The sequence below is a fragment of the Myodes glareolus genome, chromosome 14, assembly GCF_982192425.1.
Source record: "Myodes glareolus chromosome 14, mMyoGla1.1, whole genome shotgun sequence".
Classification (NCBI taxonomy): domain Eukaryota; kingdom Metazoa; phylum Chordata; class Mammalia; order Rodentia; family Cricetidae; genus Myodes; species Myodes glareolus.
In genome coordinates, this window is record NC_142039.1 from 16,990,887 (window position 1) to 17,015,707 (window position 24,821).

The window sequence follows — 24,821 nt, forward strand, 5'->3', positions numbered from 1 at the left end:
CATCCTGTAAATTGAGAGCCGTAGCCTTGGGACACTTGCACAGGGAGCAGCTGTTTACGTCGGGCAAGTTCTGATCTATTCCGTAGAGATGCACTACAAGCCAACTGAGTCGTGTGGTCAAGACTCAGTTCACTTGTCCCGCCGCCACCCGGGAGTCCCAGGACGCCTGGGTCGGTACCCTCCTCCGGGAGCCCTGCAAGGCCGGGTTGCAGAGCCTACTCCCCGCCCCTGCCGCCGTCCACGCCCCAGTCCCCGCCCGTCCCGTCGCGTCCTCGCGACCCTTCTTAAGCGTGGAGGGGCGAAGGCCGGGACATGGTGATCTGGCCACAGAGCAACCAGCTCCTCGGAGCTCGCGCAGCCGAGCGCTCAGGCCGTAGTTCCCGGGGTCGGGCAGGCGCTGCGGGCTCCCCGGCTCCCCGCCTTCCCCGGCACCCGAGCGGGCCATGCGCCCGGGCTAGAGCGTAGCTGCCGGCATGCCGCTCCCGCTGCTGCTCGCCGCGCTCTGCCTCGCCGCCCGCCCGGCGCCCGCGCACGCCTGCCAGCTGCCGTCGGAGTGGCGACCCCTGAGCGAGGGCTGCCGAGCAGAGCTGGCCGAGACCATCGTGTATGCCAAGGTGCTGGCGCTGCACCCTGAGGTGCCCGGCCTCTACAACTACCTGCCGTGGCAGTACCAAGCTGAAGAGGGAGGGCTCTTCTATTCCGCCGAGGTGGAGATGCTGTGTGACCAGGCGTGGGGCAGTATGCTGGAGGTGCCCGCCGGCTCCCGGCTCAATCTTACAGGTCTTGGCTACTTCTCCTGTCACTCGCACACGGTGGTCCAGGACTACTCCTATTTCTTCTTTGTCAGGTGAGCCTGGCCCCTCTGCGGGCTACCTGCAGCAGGCCAGGACAGCCCGGGGCCCGCTTTTTGCCAAAATAGAACATACCTTAGACTCTTTGCATTCTCTCTTGCTGTGTCCTCAATGAAGATACTGACCTCCCTTGGCTGAGGATGAGATTCGGAGACGATTTTGGAGTCATGCGCACAGGAGGGTGCTAGGGGCAAAAAGGTTAAAGTAGCTTTGTTTATGAGACAGGGTTTTGTTTTTTTACTTCGGTGATCTTCCTGCCTCAGCCTCTGAGTGCTGGGATTACCGGCTCAAGCTACCACACGCAGCTCGAAAAGTGCTTTCCAACCGTCCATTTGATGTATTGAGGAAGATGGCCTTTGGAATCAGTTGTTGGGATCTTGGCTTTGAACTTCTCAAGCGTGAGTTTTGAGCCAAACACTTCTCTCAGACTCCGACTCTCACACCGTTCCCCTCCTCCATTTCCCATCTGGCTAAAAGAGAGAGACAGATACTGATGGGAGCACTCCCGGGAAAGTCCTGTTGTTTAACGTGCATCCGCTCTCTCTTTTCTACACACTTCAGTGCCAGAAGGCAGCGTTACTGTCTTGTTCCTCTCGCATACCGCCTGCCAGGTAGCTCACATTGGCAGAGCCTTAGGGGAAAGGTAAAAACTCCAGGTCACTGCAGAGGGGCACCAGGCAGGTGGTCCCTTGTATACAAAATCAGCCTTGTGAAGTTCCACGGAGGTTGGCCTAAGATCAGCAGGAAATGTATGTCCCCAAATTCAGTTCATTTTTATTGACTACCGAATTCTGCCCAAATCGCAGGTAGAAAACAGTAGGTGACTCCTCAAGTTCATGATTATAAATCAATTAAGATGGCTATAGAACAATGGCGAGAGACACGGGCATAGAATCTTAGCCAGGTTTTCGAACAGTTGGTGATTCAATCCAAAGCTGTATGATCAGCGACCGTCGCAGTTTTGCCAATTGTAAAACAGCTCCAAGGCTCTGGGGAATGATTCTGAGCAGGGGCTTCAGATTCAGATTTTGGAAGCTCTGAGAAAGAAAACAGTAAGTTCCGCAGAGGGATGTCCTGAAGCTCAGAGCCACATGTGCTTTCCATATTGAAGGCGGGCTAAGTTTAGAATGCGTGTTCTGCTCTGTGTTGGCTTGAGGAGCTTAGCCAGATTAGGTTGATTTTTTTTTTTTTAATTGTCTGGAAAGTATAGTTTCTAAATAAAGTCAGCCAGGGCTGTGTGAGCGCCTTTCTTGATCCAGAAATCCAACTCAGTCTTTTCATGTTTTTATTTAGGGAAAACACTGAGAGCCCAACTGTAACACAACTTGACAGCGCTTTATTTTCCACTGGATTAAAAAGCTCAAGAACTGACTAGACGATGTTGGATTTTTTTTTTTGCTTTTTTTCATTTTCTTTTTAAATCACAAAGGGGTTCAGTGACTGTGCCGTGGACCGTCAATGCTGTCATCGTTTGCGATGACTCAATTACAGAAAGTTAAGACAGACCAGCAGTCACACGATATGGTGACAGGTTGTCTTTCATAGGGCTCTCTTGCCTTGAAGTAGGTTAACAACTTCATACAATGCATCCCTCCTCAGTTGATCTGGCTTCTCCCCCTGTCTCTTGCTCACTCACTGTGGCTGGCAAATGGAAAGGAATGGGGCATTTATTTCGGCTCATTTCAGAGGGCTCATTCCTTTACTGTGTGGCTCTGTACACTTGGGCAGGTGGCTGTGGTGGTGCATGGGGCGAAGGCTGTTCACCTCATGGCAAACAGGAAGCAGAGAATGAATACAGGAAGGGGCTGTGGTAGGATGTAGACCCAAAGGCATCCTCCCAGTGACTTATTTCCTTTGGAAACTTCCGCAGCCTCCCACCCCAGTTGGGTACCAAGGTTGAGCACATAAAACTGAGAGGAGGAGGAACATTCCAAATTCAAACTGCAACACTTGCATTAAAATTCTCACCCCTTTTTTCTGATTTCTATTTTTTTCTTACTTTTTTAAAAAAATTATTTCCTTCTTTGGTTAAGTTTGCTTTATTTATTTATTTACATTTTATATTTTATATATGAGTGTTTTGCGTATGTGCCTACATGCCAGAAGAGGGCACAAGATCTCATTACAGATGGTTGTGAGCTGCATGTGGTTGCTGAGAATTGAACTTGGGACCTCTGGAAGAGCAGCCAGTGCTCTTAACCCCTGAGCCATCTCCCCAGCCCTGATTTCTATTTCTAGCAAGCACTTTACACCAGAGCATGTAAAAACATCGACTGTTATTTGTATACTTGCATGCACTCTGTGCCAAGTACTTCATTCTATTTGTGTGTGTTGGATGAGTGTATATGTGTATGTGGTACATGCATAGGAGTGTGTGCACATGCAAAGACCAGAGGAAGATGTTGGTGCCTTCCTCTATCGCCCTCCACTTTATTGCATTGAGTCAGGGTCTCTCACTGACCTGGAAGCTCACTGTTTGGGCTAGGCTGGGCTAGTAGGTTCTCAGGATCTGCCTGTCTCTGTCTTCCAGTGCTGATGTTACCGGCAGGAACAGCCATGACTATCTTTTTATGTGGGTGCTAGGAATTCAATTTTGGGTCCTCACACTTGATCAGAAAGTGCCCATACTCACTGAGCCACATCACATCTCCAGCCCTGTTTACATTTTTCCAGTGCAGTCCCCATGGTAATACTAGAAAAGTAGGTTCTGCTATAATCCTCTTGTAGCAGACTGGAAGACGATGGTACTTAAAGAAAAAACTTTGAATGTAACAGCGAGACTTGAATCCAGGTCACATTATAACTGGCTGCCTTCTCACCAGGAAGTAAGGAACCATAGGAGAAGGAAAATCCTGGGGCACTTGGGAAATAGACACAGGCATGAACGCACATCTCTCCCTTCCCCTTTGTCTAGACTCCATTCTTCAGAAAACCTTAAAGATAGACTCAACTAACGAAAAGTGGAAAACAAAAGTGCTAACTGTGGGGTCTCTTCCTGGAAACCATTGCAGATTTCATGATGAAGTTAGCAAGGTCATCTCTGTCCTTTGTAAACCGGACTGAAGCTGACCCACCTCCAATAACCTCCCTTGTCTCTCTGCTTTGACCCCACCCCCTTTAGGATGGATGAAAATTACAATCTCTTGCCTCATGGAGTCAATTTCCAAGATGCCATCTTCCCAGACACACAGGAAAACAGAAGGATGTTTTCCAGTCTCTTCCAGTTTGCTAATTGCTCCCAAGGGCAGCAGCTGATGACCTCGAGCGACTGGGAGATCCAGGAAGACAACAGGGTAAGAGCAGGCTGGAGCCTGGGCCTCGACAAAACAAGAGTGTAGCCATATCTTCCAGGAACGTCATGATCAATGGTGTTGAGAGTCCTCTTTAAATTATGCATCCCCCCATCTCCCTCCCGGCTGAGAAAGAATGCTGCTCTTAGGCACTGGATGCCTGGGATTTAGTGGTTGATAAGGAGTTCTTCACAAAGTAGGAGCAAGATGGGAAGGAGGTACATGTGTCTCAGGTTCCCCTTCTGCAAAAAGGAGAGGGAAGTCACACCCATGCTGCACTCATTTGATTTAAATATGCAAATCTCTTGGCATAGTGTTCAAGAGTTAAGTGTTCAATGCCTGTAAGCCATTATGGCTATACTGCTCTAAGGCAATGGTTGTCAATCTGTGAGTCACCATCCCTTTGGGTGTATATCAGATATTTACATTATTATTCATAATGCTAGCAAAATTACAGTTAGGGAGGACCAGTGAAATAATTTTATGGTGGGGGGGTCACCATAACATGAAGAACTGTATTAAAGGGTCACTGTAATGGATTAAGTAAAATGCTGCAGGTTCCCGAGTCGCTGCAAGCAGGCAGCAGGTCATGAGACCACACCGCAGGTCCCTGAGTTGGGGCAGGCAGTGGGTCCTGATAGCAGCCAGTCTTAGGCAGGGACAGTGCAGTTCCCAAGTGGCTACAGTGGGCCACAAGAGGCAGCGAGTTCCACGGGGAGAGACAGACAGATGGGCACACCACGAGACCACGCGGCAGGTCTCAGAAGGCAGCTGATCCCCAACAGGGAGCCACGTGGCAGGCGAGAGACAGAGACATGGATGGGCACACCATGCAGAGTGAGGTTGGATATTTATTTAATGGGTTATGGAAGGGAAGGAGAGAAGGGGTAAGGGAAGAGGAGGAAAGAGTAGAGAGAAACACAGAGAGAGATGGGGGCGGGGTGCGAAGGGGAGAAGTAGGAGAATGGAGCTAGGCAGAAGCTGCCTCTTGAGGGGAGAGGCAGAAAAGAGAAGGGATTCAGGCTGGAAGCTGAAGATCAACTTGCTTCTGTAGATGGAGGAGAGAGTGGGTGTGGCTTGTCTCTTAAAGGGACAGAGCAGACCATGACAGTCATACCATTAGGAAAGCTGAGAACCACTGCTCTGAAGAATTGTCTTGGAGGAAAAGGAAAAGAAATAAGAGATTTCTACCAGAGCTAACACTCCATGCTTAAATTTTTCTTTTGGATTTATTTTACGTGTGTGGGTTTTTTTGGCCTGCGTGTATACATGTACACCTCACACATGCTTTGTGCCTGGGGAAGTTATAAGAGGTTGTTGATCCCCAGGAACCGGAGTTATGGATGGTTGTGAGCTGCCGTGTTGGTCCTTGGGATCAAACCCAGGTCCTCTGGAAGAGCAGCCAGAGCTCTTCCTTGCTGAGCCACCTCTCCAGCCCCCATGAGTTTTAAACTCCATGATTTTAAAAGTGATATTCCCTTTAAGACTTACAGGGTAGACCAAGTGGCTGTAGTAAAGGTTAAGATTACTTTGAGTGTGGAAATATAAAGAACTCTTCCAATCTGAGCTAAATGCCAGTTAGGGGGACATTTTAGGGCTTATCACTTTCCCCAAACAATGGAGGTACCACAATGGCGCAGATAATATAGAAAGATTAAATCAGATCAGGCCTGTGTACTGCCGGGTCCATCACCCTCTATCCAAAATAGATTTGCAGTTAGTTATGTGACCGACTTCTGATGTGGATGTCAAATCAAGCAATGACCCTATTTTATGGTTTAAAGAATCACCCTGGTTGTATCTGGTGGCTTCTTCCTTTCTCGTTGAGTGTAGAGAGTTTGAGAGGCATTATTTGTCTTTGCTTGTGGCTTAGTCTAGGGTAGCTGCCTTGTTCTAGAAACATCATCATCTTCAATCCCAGGGCCCCAGCCCCCAGAACCTCTCTCTTACTCTCACAGAGTTGTCTGGTCAAAGTTATATATTCATCTGTTCCCACTGTCAAGAGCTTCCTGCCTGAGATATCTCATGCAGTCTAGGGTCTCCTTGCCTGTCTTTCCCGCTTTCTGAGACTTTGCCCTGCGTCTTGTTACAGCACTGTACTGAGAACTTCGTTTCCTTCTCTTTCCCTCTTCCCTGATTGTGTGTGCAGATACCTGTGTGTACTGATGTGTTTGCATATGTGTGTGCAGATACGTGGAGGCCAGAAGACTTCTGGTTTTGTTCCTTAGTCCCAGTGTTAGTTTTCTCTTGCTATGTTGACACACCATGACTGAGGCAATTTACGAAAGAAAGCGTTTAATTGAGTTTCCGGTTCCAGAGGGTTACAGTCCTCTATGGTGAGACAAAGAATGGTGGGAAGAACAGCTGATGGTTACCTTGATACGAAAGCAGGAGACTGAGAGAACTGGAAATGGTGCCAGTCTTTTGAACCCTCCAAGCCTACCCCTAGTGATGCACTTCCTCCAACAAAAACCACACCTCTTGATCCTTTAAACCATTCCACCAGCTGGGAACCAAGTATTCAAACGTGAGCCAGTGGGGAACCATTCTCCTTTAAACCACTGTGGGTACCACCATCTGCTGGGCTCTTTTTTTTATTTCCAGACAAGGGTCTATTATTGATCTGGATGTCACTCAACAGGCCAGGTCTGTTGGCCATCCAGCTCCAAAGGTCCCTGCCATCTCTGCCTCTACTGTGCTGGGATTAGAGGGCTGTGCCACCACGCCTGGCTTTTCTATGTGGGTTCTTGGGGATAGAATTTGGGTCTTGCTGCGTTCATAAGCACCTTACCAACTGAGTTCTCTCTAGTCCTGTTTGCCTGTGTGCGTGCGAGTGTGTGTGTATGTGTGTGCACGTATGTATGCTTGAATGTCTTGCTTTGTTTGTCCTCTGCATTATTCACTTGAGGCAGCATCTCTCATTGAACTTGGAATTAGACTGGCAGCCAGCAAGCCTGAATGGTTTTCCTATAGCTGCCCTTCACAGCACTGGGAGTTAGGGATTGCATGACCCTGCTTAGTTGCTTACACCGGTACTGGAGATTCGAACTCAGGTCCTCCTGCATATGAACAAGCTCTTTTACCCATGGAGCCATCTCCCGCCCTTGCTTCTCCCTTCCTGTCTTTACTGTTCACTCTTCCACATTGCATTGGATGGAGCACATCACAGCCTCAGAATCCCAAACTTGAGTTTCACCTATTCGATTGGGAATGTAATCAGTTTAGTTCTGGCTTATTTTGTGGGGGCTTTGCATATGTATAGAACCCACAATAGCACTAGATTTATGTCAAGAGATCAAATATTATTCCAAAAACAGCTTAAGGGGCTTTAGCTCTAAACCTCTTCAGCTGCATAACTTATTAGTCCTTTGCTCACATTTGTTTGGAATTACATTTTCCAGCATTAAAACAGGGGACGAGAACAATAGGACCATGGGGAGTGATGTCAGTGTGGAGCAGGCCTGTTTCCGTGGGTCGGACGCTGATCTTGGGGAGACTGCCTTTTCTCTTTAGTCACCCTGACCTCTTGGGTAATGGCGTGTGGAGGAATGACACATGGATGAAGTCCCAAAATCTGAAGAGGGGGATGATAATCATCCCAAAATGCTGTTCTGATGGGTAGTAAATTTAAAGGTTTGATTTGGGGCACTCTCAATTTCCCAGACCCATTCGTTCATTCCATTTTCACTCCCTGCCCTCTTTGAAAGGGACCACATCAGATTATCTGTCTGTCTGTCTGTCTGTCTGTCTGTCTGTCTATCTATCTATCTATCTATCTATCTATCTATCATGTGTGTGTGTGTGTGTGTGTAAGCACCTGCATGTGTGTGAGCACTAGGGTCTCACGTTGTGTATCCTCTGACTGATCTTTAACTTGCCCTATAGCCCAGGAAGTCTCAAATTCTCAATCCTCCCAGGTCAGCCTCCTAAGTGCTGGAGTTGAAGCCATGTGCCACCACCCCTAACAGTTCATTCTTTTACCATTTTCCCTAAGGGCTGGGGGGATGGCTGTGTGGGCAAAAGCACGTGCTGCCTGTTGTGAGCATGCTAGTCAGAGACACTGAGGAACATGTTTGTGTCTTTCTACAATGTCACAGTTTACTGGGAACAAGACATTCTCAAGGCCCAGAGGTTGCAATGACAGCAACTTGAAAGATTATCCTGGTAATCTGGCTGAGGTAAATGTAGGTTCTTTTATTCCAATCTTAATTAACGCCCACATCACACATCACACACAATAAGTATATATGCACATATGCAGTTTACAAAAAGGATACAAACTAAAGAGGCTGCAGGAGAGTATGAAAAATTTCAGATGTAAGTTGGAGTCTATATTGATGAGATGCAAGCCAGATCAGCTGGGAGGTGGCTGAAGTCAGGGTTGGAGAGCAAGGCTACAGGGTTCACTCATGTCGTGAATGCCTGAACCCAGGTCCAAGAGCAGGAAACTGCATTAACCTAATTTGTAATTTGGTTTACATTGCTGCAGTAAAGACCATGACCAAAACAACTTGGAGATCAAAGTGTTTATTTCATCCTATAGCTCACAGTTCAGCACGAAGAAAGGTCAGGGCAGGAACCTGGAGGCAGGAACTGCAGCAGAGGCCACAGACGAGGAACGGTGCTCAGTGCCGTGCTCCTCATGACTTACTCAGCCTGACCTCTTTAACCACTCAAGACCACCTGCTCCAGTATGGCTTTCCCCCACAGTGGCCTGGGCCCTCCTTCATCAATCACTAATCAAGAGAATACCTCACAGACCTGCCTGCAGGCGATCTGTTCATAACATATTCTAAATGAAGGTTCTTTCTATCTAAATGACTTGAATTTGTGGCAAGTTGACAAAAACCAGCATGTGCTGTTTCAGGTTCGGGTTCACATGGGTGTATGTGCAGGCAGATATGTAGGCTGAGTCAACAGAGGGGACCCTGGTGGAGCTGAAGCTCCAGGGACAGTTGGGGAGTTCTCTGCTTGTTGATCTTCCATGTACATACTAGCCATCAGGTGATAGGTTGGTGTGACAACGTACAATCAAAATGTTAGGTATCTACCACTTTATGGGAGTTATACTCTGTTATAACTTTTTGTTTTTGCCTGGTTTGTCTAATAAGTTCTTAGGTTTGGTTTCCCTGATAGGATTTTGATATACTCATATGCCCCCACACTCTCAACTCACTCCAATAAATGTATAAGGTGGCTCCCTCTTTATTTCCAGTCATTTATCAGTCAGTTGAATAGGTGGTACTTGGCAGGTGTACGATTTGTGGGTTACCAGGGGTTGCAGTCATACTTTCTCAAAATAGAGTAAAAAAAATCTGCTTGAAAATGGAGTCTCATAGGGCAACCCGCACATTGATAAACCACGGTTTTATACCACATAGAGTAACAGAGAAGGACATGATCTCATCTCAATATTACACAAACCTAATGGCCTGAGTTGGGACCCCCAGAACCCGCATACAAGCTGGATGCAGTAGGGCAGGTATCTGCAATACCAGCACACACCTAATGAGAAATGGGAGGCAGAAACAGAATTCTTACAGACTCTTCAGTCAGCTAGAGTGGAATGCTCAGTGCAGATAGGCCCTGTCTCAAACAATGTGGGAGGGAAAAGCTGACACTTGAAGGCCATCTGTAGTGAGTTTTTTTCTGTCCCACCAGCCCCAGATAGTGACACAGAGGCTTCTTAATAATTATGAAAGTTTGGCCTATAGCTTAGGCTTGTTCCTAACTAGCTCTTGAAACTTAAATTAACCCTTTTATATTAATCTACATTTTGCCATGTGGCATTACCTCTCTTCCATTTTGTACCTCTTGTTTTATCTCCATGCCTGGCTGATGACTCTGCCTTTCTTTTCCCAAGGTTCTCTCTGTCCCCACAAGTCCTACCTAACCTCTTCCTGCCTAGCTATTGGCCGTTCAACTCTTCATTAAACTAATCACAGTGACACATTTTCATGCAGTGCACAAATATCTCACAACATTTTCCCCTTTTCGTTTAAATAAAACAGAAAGGTTTTAACTCTAATACAGCAAAATTATATATAATAAGAACAATTATCAAGTAAGAATTTTATTCACAATGCCCAGTTCATTTGTATTTGGAAAATTTGGAAAAAATATTCTATTATCTATCTTATCTTGATGAGTCCAAAGTTTTATATCTAATTCACTTTCTGTCCTAACTTGTATTACCATCCTAAAACTACCTTTTTAGACCTCAAAACATTTTCTTGGATAAACAATTTAAGTTTTTATCTTTCCCAACTTTACACACTTTATACCTCTTTTGTGAGTTTCTTTTCTGAATTTGGTAACAAGGAAAACTAAAACTATCTCATCTTCAACCCCTACCAGAGACCCAAGAAGGATATACCATTACCTGAGTAAACAGTAAGTGCAGAGCAAACAAATTCCAAAACTGTAGGAACCACAAAGACAGCTGAATGCCTGGACAGTCACCCAAGATTCCTCTGCAGTGTTCTGCATCCATCTTTAACCTACAGGACTAGAATATCTGACAGACTTTTCTGTGATGCAGGAATTTTGAAGGACTTCCTACCTTGTCTTGGCAAAGTTCAGCAGTTGACTCCTTTTGTGTCTGACTTGTTCAGTTTGGACTGCAACTGTAAGCAGTTGAGGCAAGGGCAGTTTCTTGCCCAAATGACTAACTTTGCTACATTGAAATAAAACTCTATATGAAGGTTCTTTGATGTGTATCAATATATAAAAATCCATACCAACATAAAAATATTTGAGACTAGTGGTTGTTCAAAAGTAGACCCAACAATTTGCCCCTTTACCCCATCATTCTATATTGCACTTTCTCTTTTCATGATGAGATTCCTGAATTTAATAACCTTGGTTTAATTTCCTTTCCGACTATGACCAATAACAACTTGTAGCCAACTCTCCTAAATGATGACAAACATCCATAGCCCACTGAATGACCAAAATCATCCAACCCACCTCTTGGGAATGTGGCTGTCATGTCCTTAAAATTATTTCCTGTTGTCTTGGAACAACAGTATCGTTAAGGGGTCCCTGAGAAAATTGGAATAATGATCAAATTCTGGGAAAGCTAGCTGTATTATTTTTTGTTTAGTCTTTGTGTGATAGAAAAGTGTAGAACTTGGCTGGAGTAGTCTGTGAGGCTGGACCATCTCAGCTAGCAGCTTTGAAGTTGTTCTATATGCAGAATTTCGAGGAAACTGCAACAGAGGCATTCTGTGAGGCTGGATTACCCGAGTTTCTTGTCTTCATTGGAATCTGGTCCTTATGTTCTGAAGACACAGAAAACTTTTAAAGGTAACATATGTCTCTGCATTAGCACAAATTTGGAATATGCAGTGTGTACAAGTTAACTAAAGATGATTTTCTGTTTCATATTTGAGCAGATAAAAGACACCTGCCAGCTTTATAAGTTTGTTTGGACTGTATAGCCAAGCCCCTATTCATGCTCTATGAAAGGATGGCATGTAATAAGTCATAAAGACTCTGTAACCAACAAGATTTATCATGTCTCATCCAGTCTCAGAGCTGTTCCCACACAGAAGGATCAGCAGGCACATTACCTGTCTTGTAGTCATTCCTGATTTTCTCCCTCACATCTGTAGCCAAGATCCTCAGGAGGTCTTCCCCACTAAAATCTGTTCTCTATTAGCTTTTAAGGAATCTATAACTTTTTGTTTCCTCTGGAAACAAAAGCACAACCTTTCCCCCAGTGCAACACATTTCCAAACTTCCATTGTGAAGTCAAGAATCTTTAAAGTATATAGGCTGATTTAATTTAGCAATTCCTTTCATAATTCATTGTTTCTTAGCAACTGTCATTGGTTCATCAGCAATCAAAAAATTCAAAGTCAAGAAAACACCATACAGTTTCCAGATGCCCTGTGTATTTTCATCTTTATGTGGCTTATTTTTATATTAATTTTTCTTTAAAGACTTCATTATTTTTAAACTAATTTTTCTATGACTATCTATACCCATTTTCTTTTTCTTTCTTTGGCACCTAGGCACATTTTAAAACACACTGTAACCTGTTCAGAGGTCATGCCAGCCTGCACCTAGCTTTTCTTTCTTTCTTTTTCTTTTCTTTTTTTTTTTTTTTTTGCAAGTCTGCAGCCTCCTCTGACCATGTGAGCTAGATATTAAACTACTAGGCTATGCTGTGTAGCTCTGCTTAGCATATGGTCCACTGGTGGTTGACTCTGCCCCGCTCCGTTCCACAGAGCCCAGTCTCGTGTCTGTGGGTAAGAGCACAGACCCATATTTACCTGCCCCAGTTCTGGTAATTTGTTATATTTGCTTGAAGCAGGAGTTTGTACCCACTTCTGGCCGCTCAAGTGCTCAGCTGTACAGCATGGCCTCTTAAAGGCATGGCTCCTTTAAGAGGCCATGTCCCACTAGCCAGCTCCCAAATGATGACATTGACACTTCTTATTAATTATGAAAGCTCAGCCTATATAGCTTAGGCTTATTCCTAACTAGCTCTTTTGACTTAAATGAACTCATTTGTATTAATCTATGTCCTGCCACATGACATTATCTCTCTTCCATCTTGTACCTCTTGTTTCCTCTCTGTGCCTGGCTGGCAACTCCACCTTTCTTTTCCCCAGAGTCCTCTCTGAGCCCAGAAATTCCACCTAACCTTTGCCTGCCTAGCTCTTTATAAAACCAATCACAGTGATACATCTTCACACAGTATACAAATATCCCACAACAGTCATCTTCAGACCCCTATAAGCAAACTGTAACACACATACACACACACACACACACACACACACACACACACACACACAGAAACACACAAATTTAACTTTATATTTACTTTAAAAAATTTTATGGTAAAGCTTGCAGTCTTTTCTGTGATGTGGAGCGATTCAAATGATTGTGTGTGGACAAAGAGTTGCCGGAAGACCTAATGACAGTTCCTTCCTCCTTCAAAAACAAACCAAAACAAACAACAAAACCAAACAGACAAGCAAACAAACTATAGCACTCACTTGCCTTTTCCTATGGGCAGGCAAGCCTCCAGCTATCTTTTCCCTCCAGGGTAAGCATGCCTATAGTCTCAGAAAACTTACCCGTTTCTTCTCAACCCAAGGAAGGCTCAAAACTGCTGTTTAGTCACCTTTCCCCCAAGTAGGAATGAGTGCTGGCAGAGGGAGGAGAAGCTTTTGTTAATGAGAACTCATGAGTCCCTCACTCCTGTGTTCCCAGGGAAGTTGTGGGTGGCCCTGAACTTTGTTGTTCTCACAGTGGCTTAGGGAATGAATCTTGTAGGTGTGTAGCAAGCGCTTATGCTTTTTGTCGTCGATGGTGTTGCTCTCCAACTTCCTTGTTGCCTGGACAGGAGACCTAGACTCCACCCAGGAAGGACACACTTCATTCTCTTCATGGACAGGTCTTTTGACTTGGGGAGGTGATCTGGAGGGGAAGGGCTGGGACAGTAGGAAAATCTTACACGGGGATGCTTTTGTGCAGCACACCCCCAGGGTGCCATCCAACTCAGTTGTTAGGAGTAAAACCCTCCCACACTCTGGTTCCTTCCCAGTACTTCACTTTTAAATATCTCACCCACCCCTTAGTTCATAGAAACACAATTTTGCTTTCAAAAGTTGCCAAGGCATCAGTCCTGTCCTCAAGTGTTCAGTGCCTGTCCTTTGGTGTCACGGTGTTAATGGGGCTGGGGGAGGGGTGTCTTTGGCAACCAGAGTCTTTACTGGCAGGATCCTCTGCATTCCAGCCAAGAACATTTTTCCTTTCTCCCTTTTTCTCCTGCTTGGGCAAGTGTAACAGTCAAAACAGGAGTTGGATATTTTCTCTCTTCTGCCAGTACTATCCCCTAGGCTCAAGACCTAGCCTGACCCCACTTACATCAGTCTGTCATAAAATGTCATGGGATTAAAATAAAACCTGTGAAGGTCAGGCTGCCGCCATGGTCTCCTCTCCTTGTTTGGAGTTGGGAAGGAGCTCTCTCACTCCAGCTGCTTCAGAAGGAATGTCAACTCCTCCTCAGATCCGGAGGGCTCTGCTGTGTCGGGAGGAATGACCCTGGGCAGGTCCTTTTGTTTCTCATAACTGAAGTTTGCTCACCTAGGAAATGAGACCCACAGAAACTAAGGCTGCTACACTAGAGTGCGCGTCCGATGCACTTTGTAAACTATAAAGGACAGTTCAGGGGTTCGTCATGGCTGTAGTCATTTCAAAGTCTTCAAACATGGAATTTTTTACAAATCAGCAAACCAGCTATCTGGGGCTGGAGAGATAAATGCTCAGTGGTGAAGACCACATTACCTCTCTTTCAAGGGACCAGAGCTCAGTTCTCAGCATCCATGTCAGGCAGTTCACAGCCACCTGTAACCCCAGCTCCAGGGGTTCAGGGCTTGCTTATAGCCTGCATGGGCACCCATGCTCATGTTTCCCCCTCCTTCCCCAACACATACATGTATACAACTAAAAAAGGTTTTCTGTTACTCCCCGGGGAACTGTAACTCCTAAGGCCTGCTGGGATTGGTGTCTGCTAATCCCCACCCAACTCCCTTGACTGGTGAGAAGAGTAAAGGGAGTACACATTGGTGATGGGAATGGATAAAGGTGAATTCCATTCATCAGCATTTACTAACTTCTGGGCAGGAGCACGTTGAAGAATATGTTAACCAAACTGTAAGCAGATAACATGTTCTTGTAAGTCCAAATCTGAAAGTAGACAGTAATACCGGTAGAAAAGCTTCCTCTTTGACACTCATTCCCAGTTCCTACCTACCCCCAGACAAACAGCCACAGTTATTAGTTTCTTGTACAAACATTCAACGAGTGTTTAGATGCCGCAAATACAGTTTAACACATGTTATTTACTGCTGCTTTGATAGAGTGGTGGGGTGCTGTGTACACTCAGCTGTGCTGTGCATTATTCACATAGAGACTCCGAGGATCTTTCCGTATCAATGACTCTGAAAATGGCTTCAATAGCTACACAATATTCCATTGTACGGATGTATCATGATATGTCATTTTTAATGAAGTCTCCTGCTGTTGGGTTTTTGGGTCGTTCCTAATACAACATCATTACAAATGGTGCTGACATCATTATACATAACAAGTTTACGTGACTCATCCCTGTGTCTCATCTTTAGCAAATATTTGGGTACCTCCCATGAAGCAGCTACTGTAGGAGATGCTACAGTTTCAACGTTCGGCAAAATCCAAAGGCCCTGATGTCATAATTGATTGGCAATGGACACAATCAAAAGATCACATTGATCAAAATGTCACAATCAAATGATCATTGTACAATTTTAAATGGAAACAGTTGTTCTGACTTAAGAAATTAAGCAACTACCGGGCCTTATGTTACCTGGGCTTGAGAGACAAGAACCCCTTCTCAAAGGAACTGACACCTGAGATAAGGGTGAGTGTGTAAAGAGGCATTCAGGCTAAAGTGGGTGCCAGCAGTTCAAAATAGAAGAATCTGTGCATACAGATTCTGTGCTAGCAGGGCATACAGGGGAGAAAGAGCCTTGTGGTGCTGTGATGGATACGGGTGAGGAAGATGAGGCTTGAGTTCTGGCAGGAGCTGGGCCAAGTCTGGACTTGATGGATCCATGGAGGATTCCAACTTTGTCCAATAGCAGTGGGAAATCTTTGCCCCTTTGAAGGAAAGGGTAATGGGAGCTAAACCGACAAGAGTGGACCAAGAGTGGGTTGGAGAGGTCAGGGGGATTCCCGGTGGTTCAGCGAGATGAGGGACGCTTGCTGTAGAGATACTGGATCAGTGTTGGACTTGGGCTAGAGATAACAGCAGTGGAGAGAAATGGTCAAATCTGAGAGATAATTGGGACTGAAAGGTTTGTCTTGAGGGCTGGAGAGATGGCTCAGCAGTTAAGAACACTGACTGCTCTTCCAAAGGACCTGGGTTCAATTCCCAGCATCCACATGGCAGCTCACAGCTAACTGTCTATAACTCCAAGGTCTGACACCCTCACACAGATGTGCACGGAGGCAGAACATCAATGCACACAAAATAACAATTAAATAAATTATTTTAAACAGCTAGTCTTTATCTCTGCCTTAGAAGAGTGGCTGTCAATTCTCACCCTGTCCCGACAGGGCTCCAAGACTGGCTGTCAGCATTTACAATGTGCCTTTTATGAAATATCTCGTCCTTTGGAGGATGACTCAGAGTCTAAGTGTCTGACCTGTGACCACATGTCCCGCTCACAGGGAACTTATGTATTATGACAGATGCCCCCTGTGGCTCTTGTTTAACACGTGTCTAGTTTATTCCCTTACCCCCTGAAACAGGGTTTTTCTGTGTAGTCCTGGTTGCCCTGGAACTTGCTCTGTAGAACAGGCTGGCTTCAGACTCAGAGATCCACCTGCCTCTACCTCCGAAGTGCTGGGATTAAAAGTGCGTGCCACCATGCTCAGTTAGATTTATTCCTTCTATGACCAACTTTGTTAAGATTTGAATCTGGCTGGGCAGTGGTGGTGCTCGCCTTTAACCCCAGCACTCGGGAGGCAGAGTCAGGCAGATCTCTGTGCGTTTGACAAGAGCTAGTTCCAAGACAGCCACCAAAGCTACAGAGAAACCCTGTCTCAAAAAAACAAACAAAATAATAACAACAACAAAAAACCCCCAAAAATTAAATAAAAAATAAAAAGAGATTTGAATCTGATATGTCTTCCATTCATGTTGTTAATGCTTGGAATCCGGCTTATTATTCTCCTGTGGAGACCATGGAGCCCTTAGGAAGGGGACCTGGCTGGCCGAAGTATGTCACTAGGTGACCTTTTGAAGATTTATACCCACACTGTATTCCCTACTTCCTGTCTGCTGGGATGGACAACCACCACCTTACACTTGAGCTGTCGTGAACAGAGCCACTCTGCCACACCTTCCCCACCATAATGGATTGAAATCCCTTTGAAACGGTGGGCGCAGCCAACGTTTCCTTTGTTAGACTGCTTCGGTCAGGTGTCTCGGTCATGGTGACATGAAGGTAGCTGATAGACATTGTCTGAGGAGATCCCTGGCTGAGTGAAAAGGTATCAGGTGTGTCAGTCAAGTGAGTATAGAGAAGGCAGCTAAACACGATGCATGATGGGTCACATGCAGTTAATTACTTAAACCTCCCAGGGAAAAGAGGACAGCTCACCTCACAGGGCCAAAGGGAAGGGGAAATTGTGCTGGAAGCCTGCTCTCAGCCACTAGGTATGACGGAAAGAAAAGTGAAGTACTTGTGGTCTAAGACCTTTACTGGGGCCCAGGGCATAAGGAAGTTTCTGTCTTAGCGACTTTCCTAGTGCTGTGATAAGACACCATGACCAAGGCAACTTATAGAAGGGAGGGTTTGTTTGGGACTTACAGTTGATCATAGGATGAGCCCATGACAAGCATGGTGGGAGCCTGGCAGAGAGCCAGCAGGCACAACACTGGAGCAGCGCCCAGAAATCACATCTTGAGACACGACCATGAGGCAGAGAGCGCTACCTGGGAATGGCATGGGATTTTCAAACCTCCAAGGAGGCCATATCTCCTAATCCTTCCCCCAAAGTTCTATTCAAATATGTGAGCCCGTGGAGGCCATTCACAATCAAACCACCACGGTTTGTTTTTCTCAGAAACTTTTAATTAGCAAAGGGTAAAGCACAAAGTCATAAAATAAATGCCAAAGCACACATTGATAAATAAACCGTGGTTTTTATATCTTGCTTGATTCAGTTCTCTAACATTTTGTTGGTGTATGTGTGCACGCACGTGTGTGTGTGTGTGCACATGTGTGTGCGCGCACGTGTGTGTGTGTATGTGTGTGCGTGTGTATGGGTGTGTGTGTGTGTGTGTGTGCGCACGCGCACGCACATATGAAAAAATTGGAGATAGAATCAAGGGCCTCAAGGTTGCTAAGCTTCACTGAGTTGTATCCATCCACTTGTTTTTACTGCTATCTACCTATTGCTATTTAGATTAAGAAATGGGATCTAAAGATTTGCTTCCTTATAGTTAACAAAGAATATAAGCGTAGCATTGCCTCACAAAATGGCTAGAAAGTATTTCTTCCTCTTGAATTTTCTGGGTGAGATTGGGTAGAACTGACAATTTCCCCCTTGTTAGCTGCATGTGTTCATCTGCTTAGTTAGGGTTTCTGTTGCTGTGAAGAGACTCCATGACCATGACAACTCTTACAAAGGAAAGCATTTAATTTTTACAGGCTTAGCCCAGTATCATCATGGTAGGACATGGCGTGCAGGCAGACATGGTGCTGGAGAAGGAACTGAGAGTTCTACGTCTTGATCTGCAGGCAGCAGAAGGAGTCTATGTACTGGGCATAGCTTGAGCATATATGAGACCCCAAAGACTACCCCCACAGTGACACACTTCCTCCAACAATGCTACACTACTCCAACAAGGCCACACCTCCTAATAGTGCCACTCCTTATGGGTGCCATTTTCTTTCTTACCACCTTATCCGCTTTGATGTAGCAAAGTACTGGTGTCTAGTAGGTTAAATAAGAGAAATTTATTTTTCACATTCTAGAGGCTAGCAGTCCAAAACCAAAGGTCAAAACATGAAAGAGAAGTTACTTAAAATTATTTTTTCTTTTATTCTTCTCCCATACAATACATCCCTATTGCCTTCTCTCCTCCCTCTGCTCGTACTCCCCTCTCTTCCCTCTCCCAGACCCACTGCTTCTCTGTCTCCCTTCAGAAAAGAGCAGGCCTCCCAGGCATATCAACTGAACATGATATAACAAGATGCAGTAAGACTAGGCACAAACTCTCATACCAAGGCTAGATGAACCCAGTAGGAGGATAAGAGTCTCAAGAGTAGGCAAAAGAGTCAGAGATACCCCAACTCTCACTGTTAGTAATTCCACAAAACCCCAAGCTAAATGACTGCAATATATTTGCAGAGGACCTAATGAAGACCCATGTTGATTCCATGGTTGCCACTTCAGTCTCTGTGGGTCCCTAAGAGCCCTGCTTGGTTGATTTTGTGGGCCATGTTCTTCTTTTGATCCTGACTCCTCCATCTTCTACAATTCTTTCTTTTCCTCTTCCTCAAAGATCCCTAAGCTCTGCCTAATGTTTGGCTGTGGTCTCTGCATCTACTCCCATCAGCTGATAGAGGAAGTCTCTCTGCTGATGACTGGACTAGGCACCCATCTATGAGTATAGCAGAATATCATTAGGAATCATTTCATTGACTTTTTATTTTTATTTTTTTCCAGTTGTGTGTTTGGTTCTATCCTAGGTCTCTGCACCATTGAGTTTCTGATTTCTGGCCATCAAGGCTGTGTCAGGTATGGGCTCCCTCTCCTGGCTTGGGCCTCAAGTTAGACCTGTCATTGGTTGGTCACTCCTATAAGCTATGAGCCATCATTGCCCCAGCATATCTTGCAGACAGGACAGGTTGTAGGCCAAAGATTTTTGTGGCTGGGTTAGTGTCCCAGCCCCCCACTAGAAACCTTGCCTAGTTATAGAAGATGGTTGGTTCAGGCTCTGTGCTCTGTATCCTCCATTATTAGTAGTCCTTACTACGGTCACCTTCTTAGGTTCCAGGAAGTTTCCACTGTGCTGGGTTTTCACATAATCCCCAAATACTCCCCCAATTCTGTTGTCTCTTCACATACTTTCTCCCTCCATTCATAAGTCCCCTGCCTGATCCCTCATGATCCCATCCCCACCCACCCCCAGTGCACCAACAAAATCTCTTTTGCTTCCCCTTTCTAGGGATAGCCATGTGTCCCTACCCCTCTGGAGCCTCCTTATTACTTAACCTTTCTGGGTCTGTGAGTTGTGGTATGACTATCATTTACTTAACAGCTAATGCCCACATATAAGTGAGTACGTATCATGTTTCTCTTCCACAGTCTGGGTTACCCCACTCAGGATGATTTTTTTTTCAAGTTTGATCCATTTGCCTGCTAATTTTATGATGCCTTTTCTTTTTAACAGCTGAGTAATATAAAAATCCATTGTGTAGATGTATCACATTTTCTTCATTCTTCAGTTAAGGTACATCTAGGTTGTTTCCAGGTTCTGGCTTTTAAGAATAAAACTGCTATGAACATAGTTGAGCAAGTGTGCTTGTGGTAGGATGGAACACCTTTCGGTTATATGCCAAAGGGTGGGTCTTGAGGTAGACTGATTCCCAATTTTCTGAGGAACTGCCACATTGACTTCCATAGTGGCTGTACAAGTTTGCACACCCACCAGCAATGGAAGTGTTTCTGTTGCTCTACATCCTCTCCAGCATGGACTATCACTACTGTTACTGATTTTAGCCAAGTAGCTAAGATCTACTGATCTTAGATGGATTCTCAAAGTCATTTTGATTTACATTTCACTGAAGGCAAAGGATGGTGGACATTTCTTTAAGTGTTTCTCAGCCTTTTGAGAGTTCCCTATTGAGAATTCTCTGTTTAGATATGTACCCCATTTTTAATTGGACTATTTGGCTTGTTGATACCTAGTTTCTTGAGTTTATATATTTTAGATATTAGTCCTCTATTGGATGTGGAGTTAGTGAAAATCTTTTCCTATTTCGTGGGCTGCCATTTTGTTCTGTTGAGGGTGTCCTTAGCTTTACAGAAACTTTTCAGTTTCATGAGGTCCCAGTTTGTGAACTGTTGATCTTAGGGCCTACTCTATGGGTGTTCTGTTTGGGCAGTTGTCTCTTCTGCCAGTGTGTTCAAGGCTAGTTCCTACTTTTTCTTCTGTCTGGTTCAGTATGTCTGGTTTTGTGTTGAGGTCTTTGAATCCCTTGGACTTGAGTTTTGTATAATGCAAATAGATATGGATCTATTTGCATTCTTCTACAAGCAGACATCCAATTAGACCAGCACCATTTGTTGAAGACACTTTCTTTTTTCCATTGTGTATTTCTGGCTTTATAAAAAAATCATGTGTCTTGTCCATAGGTATATAGATTTATGTCTAGGTCTTCAATTTAATTCCATTGATCAATGTGTTTGTTTTTCTGCCAATACCATGTGGTTTTTATTACTACATCTCTGTAGTACAACCTGAAATCAGGGATGGTGATGCCTCTGGAAGTTATTTTATTTTTCAGGAATTTTTTTTTAAGCTAGTCTGGATTTTTTTTTCCCAAATGAAGATCTTGTCCTTTCAAGGTCTGTAAAGACTTGGGTTGGAATTTTGATGAGATTGACTTGTATCTGTAGATTGTTTTTGATAAGATTGTCACTTTTACTATATTAAATCTGCTGATCCATGAACAGGATGACCTTTCCATCTTCTGATACCTTTTTCAATTTCTTTCCTCAAAGACTTTAAGTTATTGTAATACATGTTTTTCACTTGCTTGGTTAATAGTTACCCCAAGATATTTTATATTATTTATGGTTATTAAGAAGGGTGTTGTTTCCCTAATTTCTTTTCAGTCTGTTTGTCATTTGTATATAGGAGGGCTACTGATGTTTTTGAGTATCTAGCCACTTCACTGAAGGTGTTTATCAGTTGTAGAAGTTCCCTGGTAGAATTTTGGGGGTTGCTTATGTATACTATCATTATCTGCAGAAAATAATACTTGGACTTCTTCCTTTCCAATTTGTATCCTCTTAATCTTCTTCAGTCATCTTATTGCTTCAGCGAGAACTTTAAGTACTATATTGAATAGACACCGAAGAGAAGGTCAACCTGGTCCTGTTCTTGATTTTAGTGGAATTGCTTTGAATTTCTATTTAATTTGATTTTGGCTATAAGTTTGCTGTAAATTATCTTTATTATGTTTAGGTATGTTCTTTGTATCTCTAATCTCATCAAGACTTTTATCATGAAGAGGTATTAGGTTTGTTAAAGAGTTTTTTTTTGGCATCTAATGAGATGATCCTGGGTTTTTTCTTTCAGTTTGTTTATGTGATGGATTACATTGATTGATTTTCATATGTTGAACCATCCATGCATCTCTGTGATGGAACCTACTTGATCATGGTGGATAATCTTTTTGATGTGTTCTTGTATTTGGTTTGCCAATATTTTGTTGAGTATTTTTACATCTATGTTCATAAGGGAAACTGGTATGTAATTCTCTTTGCTGAATCTTTCTGCGGTTTGAGTATCAGGGTGACTGTGTCCTCATAAAATGAATTTATCAGTGCTTCTTCTGGTTCTATTTTGTGGGATAATTTGAGGAATATTTGTCTTAATTCTTCTTTGAAAGTCTGGTAGAATTCTGTGTTAAAACCATCTTGACCTGGGCTTCTTTTGGTTGTGACTCTTTTAATGATTGCTTCAATTTCTTTAGTCATTATAGGTTCATTTAAGTTGATCTGATCTTAATTCAGCTTTGGTAAGTGGTATCTATCAAGAAAAATTTTCATTTCTTTTATATTTTCCAATTTGGTACAGTATAGGTTTTTAAAATATGACCTAATGATTCTTTGGATTTCCTCCATGTCTGTTGTTATGACTCCCTTTTCATTTCTGATTTTGTTAGTTTGGACATTCTCTGTCTTTTAGTTAGTTTGGTAAGGGATTGTCTATCTTGTTGATTTTTCTCAAAGAACCAACTCTTTGTATTACTCTCTTTGTTCCTATTCCATTGATTATTTCCTGCCATCCACTCCTCCTGGGTGTGCTTACTTCTTTTTGTTCTCGAGTTTTCAAGTGTGCTGTTAAGTTGCCAGAATGAGAACTCTCCAATTTCTTAGGCATTTAGTGCGATGAACCTTTCTCTTGGCACCACTTTCAGTGTGTCCTGTAAGTCTTGCTATATTGTACATTCATTTTCATTGAATTCTAGGAAGCCTTAATTTATTTCTTTATTTTAGTCTTGACCCAGTAGTCATTGAATAGAGAGTTTAGTTGTTCAGTTTCCAAGAGTTTGTAGGCGATTTGTGGGTTTGTCTTGGTTGTTTGCTTTGTTTCCTCTCTGGTCTTCTGACCTGTGTGACCTGTGGTTGAACAGGGGTCTCCATCTGAGTTGGGGGCCGGACTTCTGGTAACTCGTCCATCAAGGGGTCTCTGCCTGAGTAGGGGGCTGGGGAGTGGCAAAGAGGAGGGGAGGGAGGATTAAGAATAATGGGTGCATTGAGAGTGTAGGAGGCGGCAGCCTACCTGGGATTCTGGCGGCTTGCCTGACCTCTGATCCAGCAGGGAATCTCTGCCCGAGGTTGAGGCTAGTACACAGCAGTGAGAATGGGAGGGTGGATTGGGGATGGTGTTGCGGCAGGGGGAGGGGTGCTGAGAGAGCAGCGAGGTCTATGGGCAGAACCCTACCAGCAGTTCTGGTGGCCAGTGTGGCCTCTGGTCCAGCAGGGAGTCTCTGGAGTTGGGGGCTAGGATTTGGCAGAGAAGGAGGGGGAGGGGAATTGAGGATAGTGTTGGAGGGGGGATCACTGAGATTGTGGACGAGGTCTCCAGGTGGGCAGCCTACCTGGTCTTCTGGCTGATGTGGCCTGTGACTGGGTAGGAGGTTTCTGCCTGATGAACCAAGGGAATGGGAAAGGTTCACTGGCAGCTGGTCTACCTAAGTTATTTTCCAGTGTGAATTCTGAGATGTTTTCTTTTTCTTTCTTGTCATGTTTTATATTATAATCTCAAAATTTTCTTAATTATAAATATATTTAATATATTTTAATTTATATATTTAATATATACTTACTATATATTTACATTTAAAAAATGTGAGATTATAATACAGTAATGCATCATATCTCCCTTCCCTTTCTTTCCTCTAAATCTTCCCTCCTTCCCCTCTTTCAAATTTATGACCTCTTTGTTCATTAATTGTTATTACATGCATATATGTATATGCAAATATAATCCTTATATGTTGAGTTCATACTAAGTTACTTGTCTGTGTGCTTTCAGGGCTGATCATTTGGTATTGGTAACCAGTTGGTGTGCTCTTCCCCGGGGCAGGCTATTTCTCCTATTCTCAGTATTCCTAAGTTGCCTGTAGTTCTTTGTGTTGTGTAAGGTCCTCCTGGGCTTTCCCCATCCACTTTGGTGTGTCTCTTGTTGTCCTTGTTTGGCTCATGTTTGGACAGTCAGGTTGGTGAACTTTGTGGGTATAGATCTGATGTTCCTAGGAGACAGTCTCATGGCAAACTCCCTAAGAAACCTGAGATCTTTTTAATGAACTTTGTGAAAATTTATCTTGTGTTTATCTTGTGTTTGGGATATTTTTCTTCTCCTCTTTCTTTCTTTCCACCCCTCCTCGTTCTCTTTCTCTTATGTCCCATGCGTGTGTGTGTGTGTGTGTGTGTGTGTGTGTGTGAGAGAGAGAGAGAGAGAGAGAGAGAGAGTATGTGTATGAGTGTGTGTATAAGTGTGTTCTTTAGAGCACCTGAGGCCAGAGGAGGATACTAAGTATCTTGCTCTACCACTCACTACCTTATTCCCTTGTGACAAAAACCTTTTTTTTTCTCAGCACTTGGGAGTCATACACCTTTATTATTATTATTATTATTATTATTATTATTATATTTTATTACTTTAAAAAATACCAGTCCAAATTCTCACTTCCTCCCCTCCTCTCACTTCCCTCCCACTCCCTCCACACACCTTCCCTCCACCACCTCCTCCAATATCTTGATTGAGGAAGCCATTTTGGGGTTAGTAAGAAACCTGGCTCTAGAAAAATTCCCAGGAATTCACAAGGATGACCCAAGCTAAGACCCTAAGCAATAGAGAGGGTACCTG

General features: G+C 44.1%; 1 protein-coding gene across 1 annotated transcript in view; it reads left to right on the forward strand.

Annotated features, from left to right (window-relative positions):
• Positions 1-284: 284 nt before the first annotated feature.
• Positions 285-24,821, forward strand: part of Ccdc3 (coiled-coil domain containing 3) — a 97,878-nt gene continuing 73,341 nt past the window's right edge. The window contains exons 1-2 of the mRNA XM_085699087.2: positions 285-847; positions 3,973-4,144. Of these exons, the coding sequence (XP_085555213.1) occupies positions 474-847; positions 3,973-4,144 (546 nt within the window). The 5' untranslated portion in view covers positions 285-473. The remainder of the gene's footprint in view (positions 848-3,972; positions 4,145-24,821) is intronic.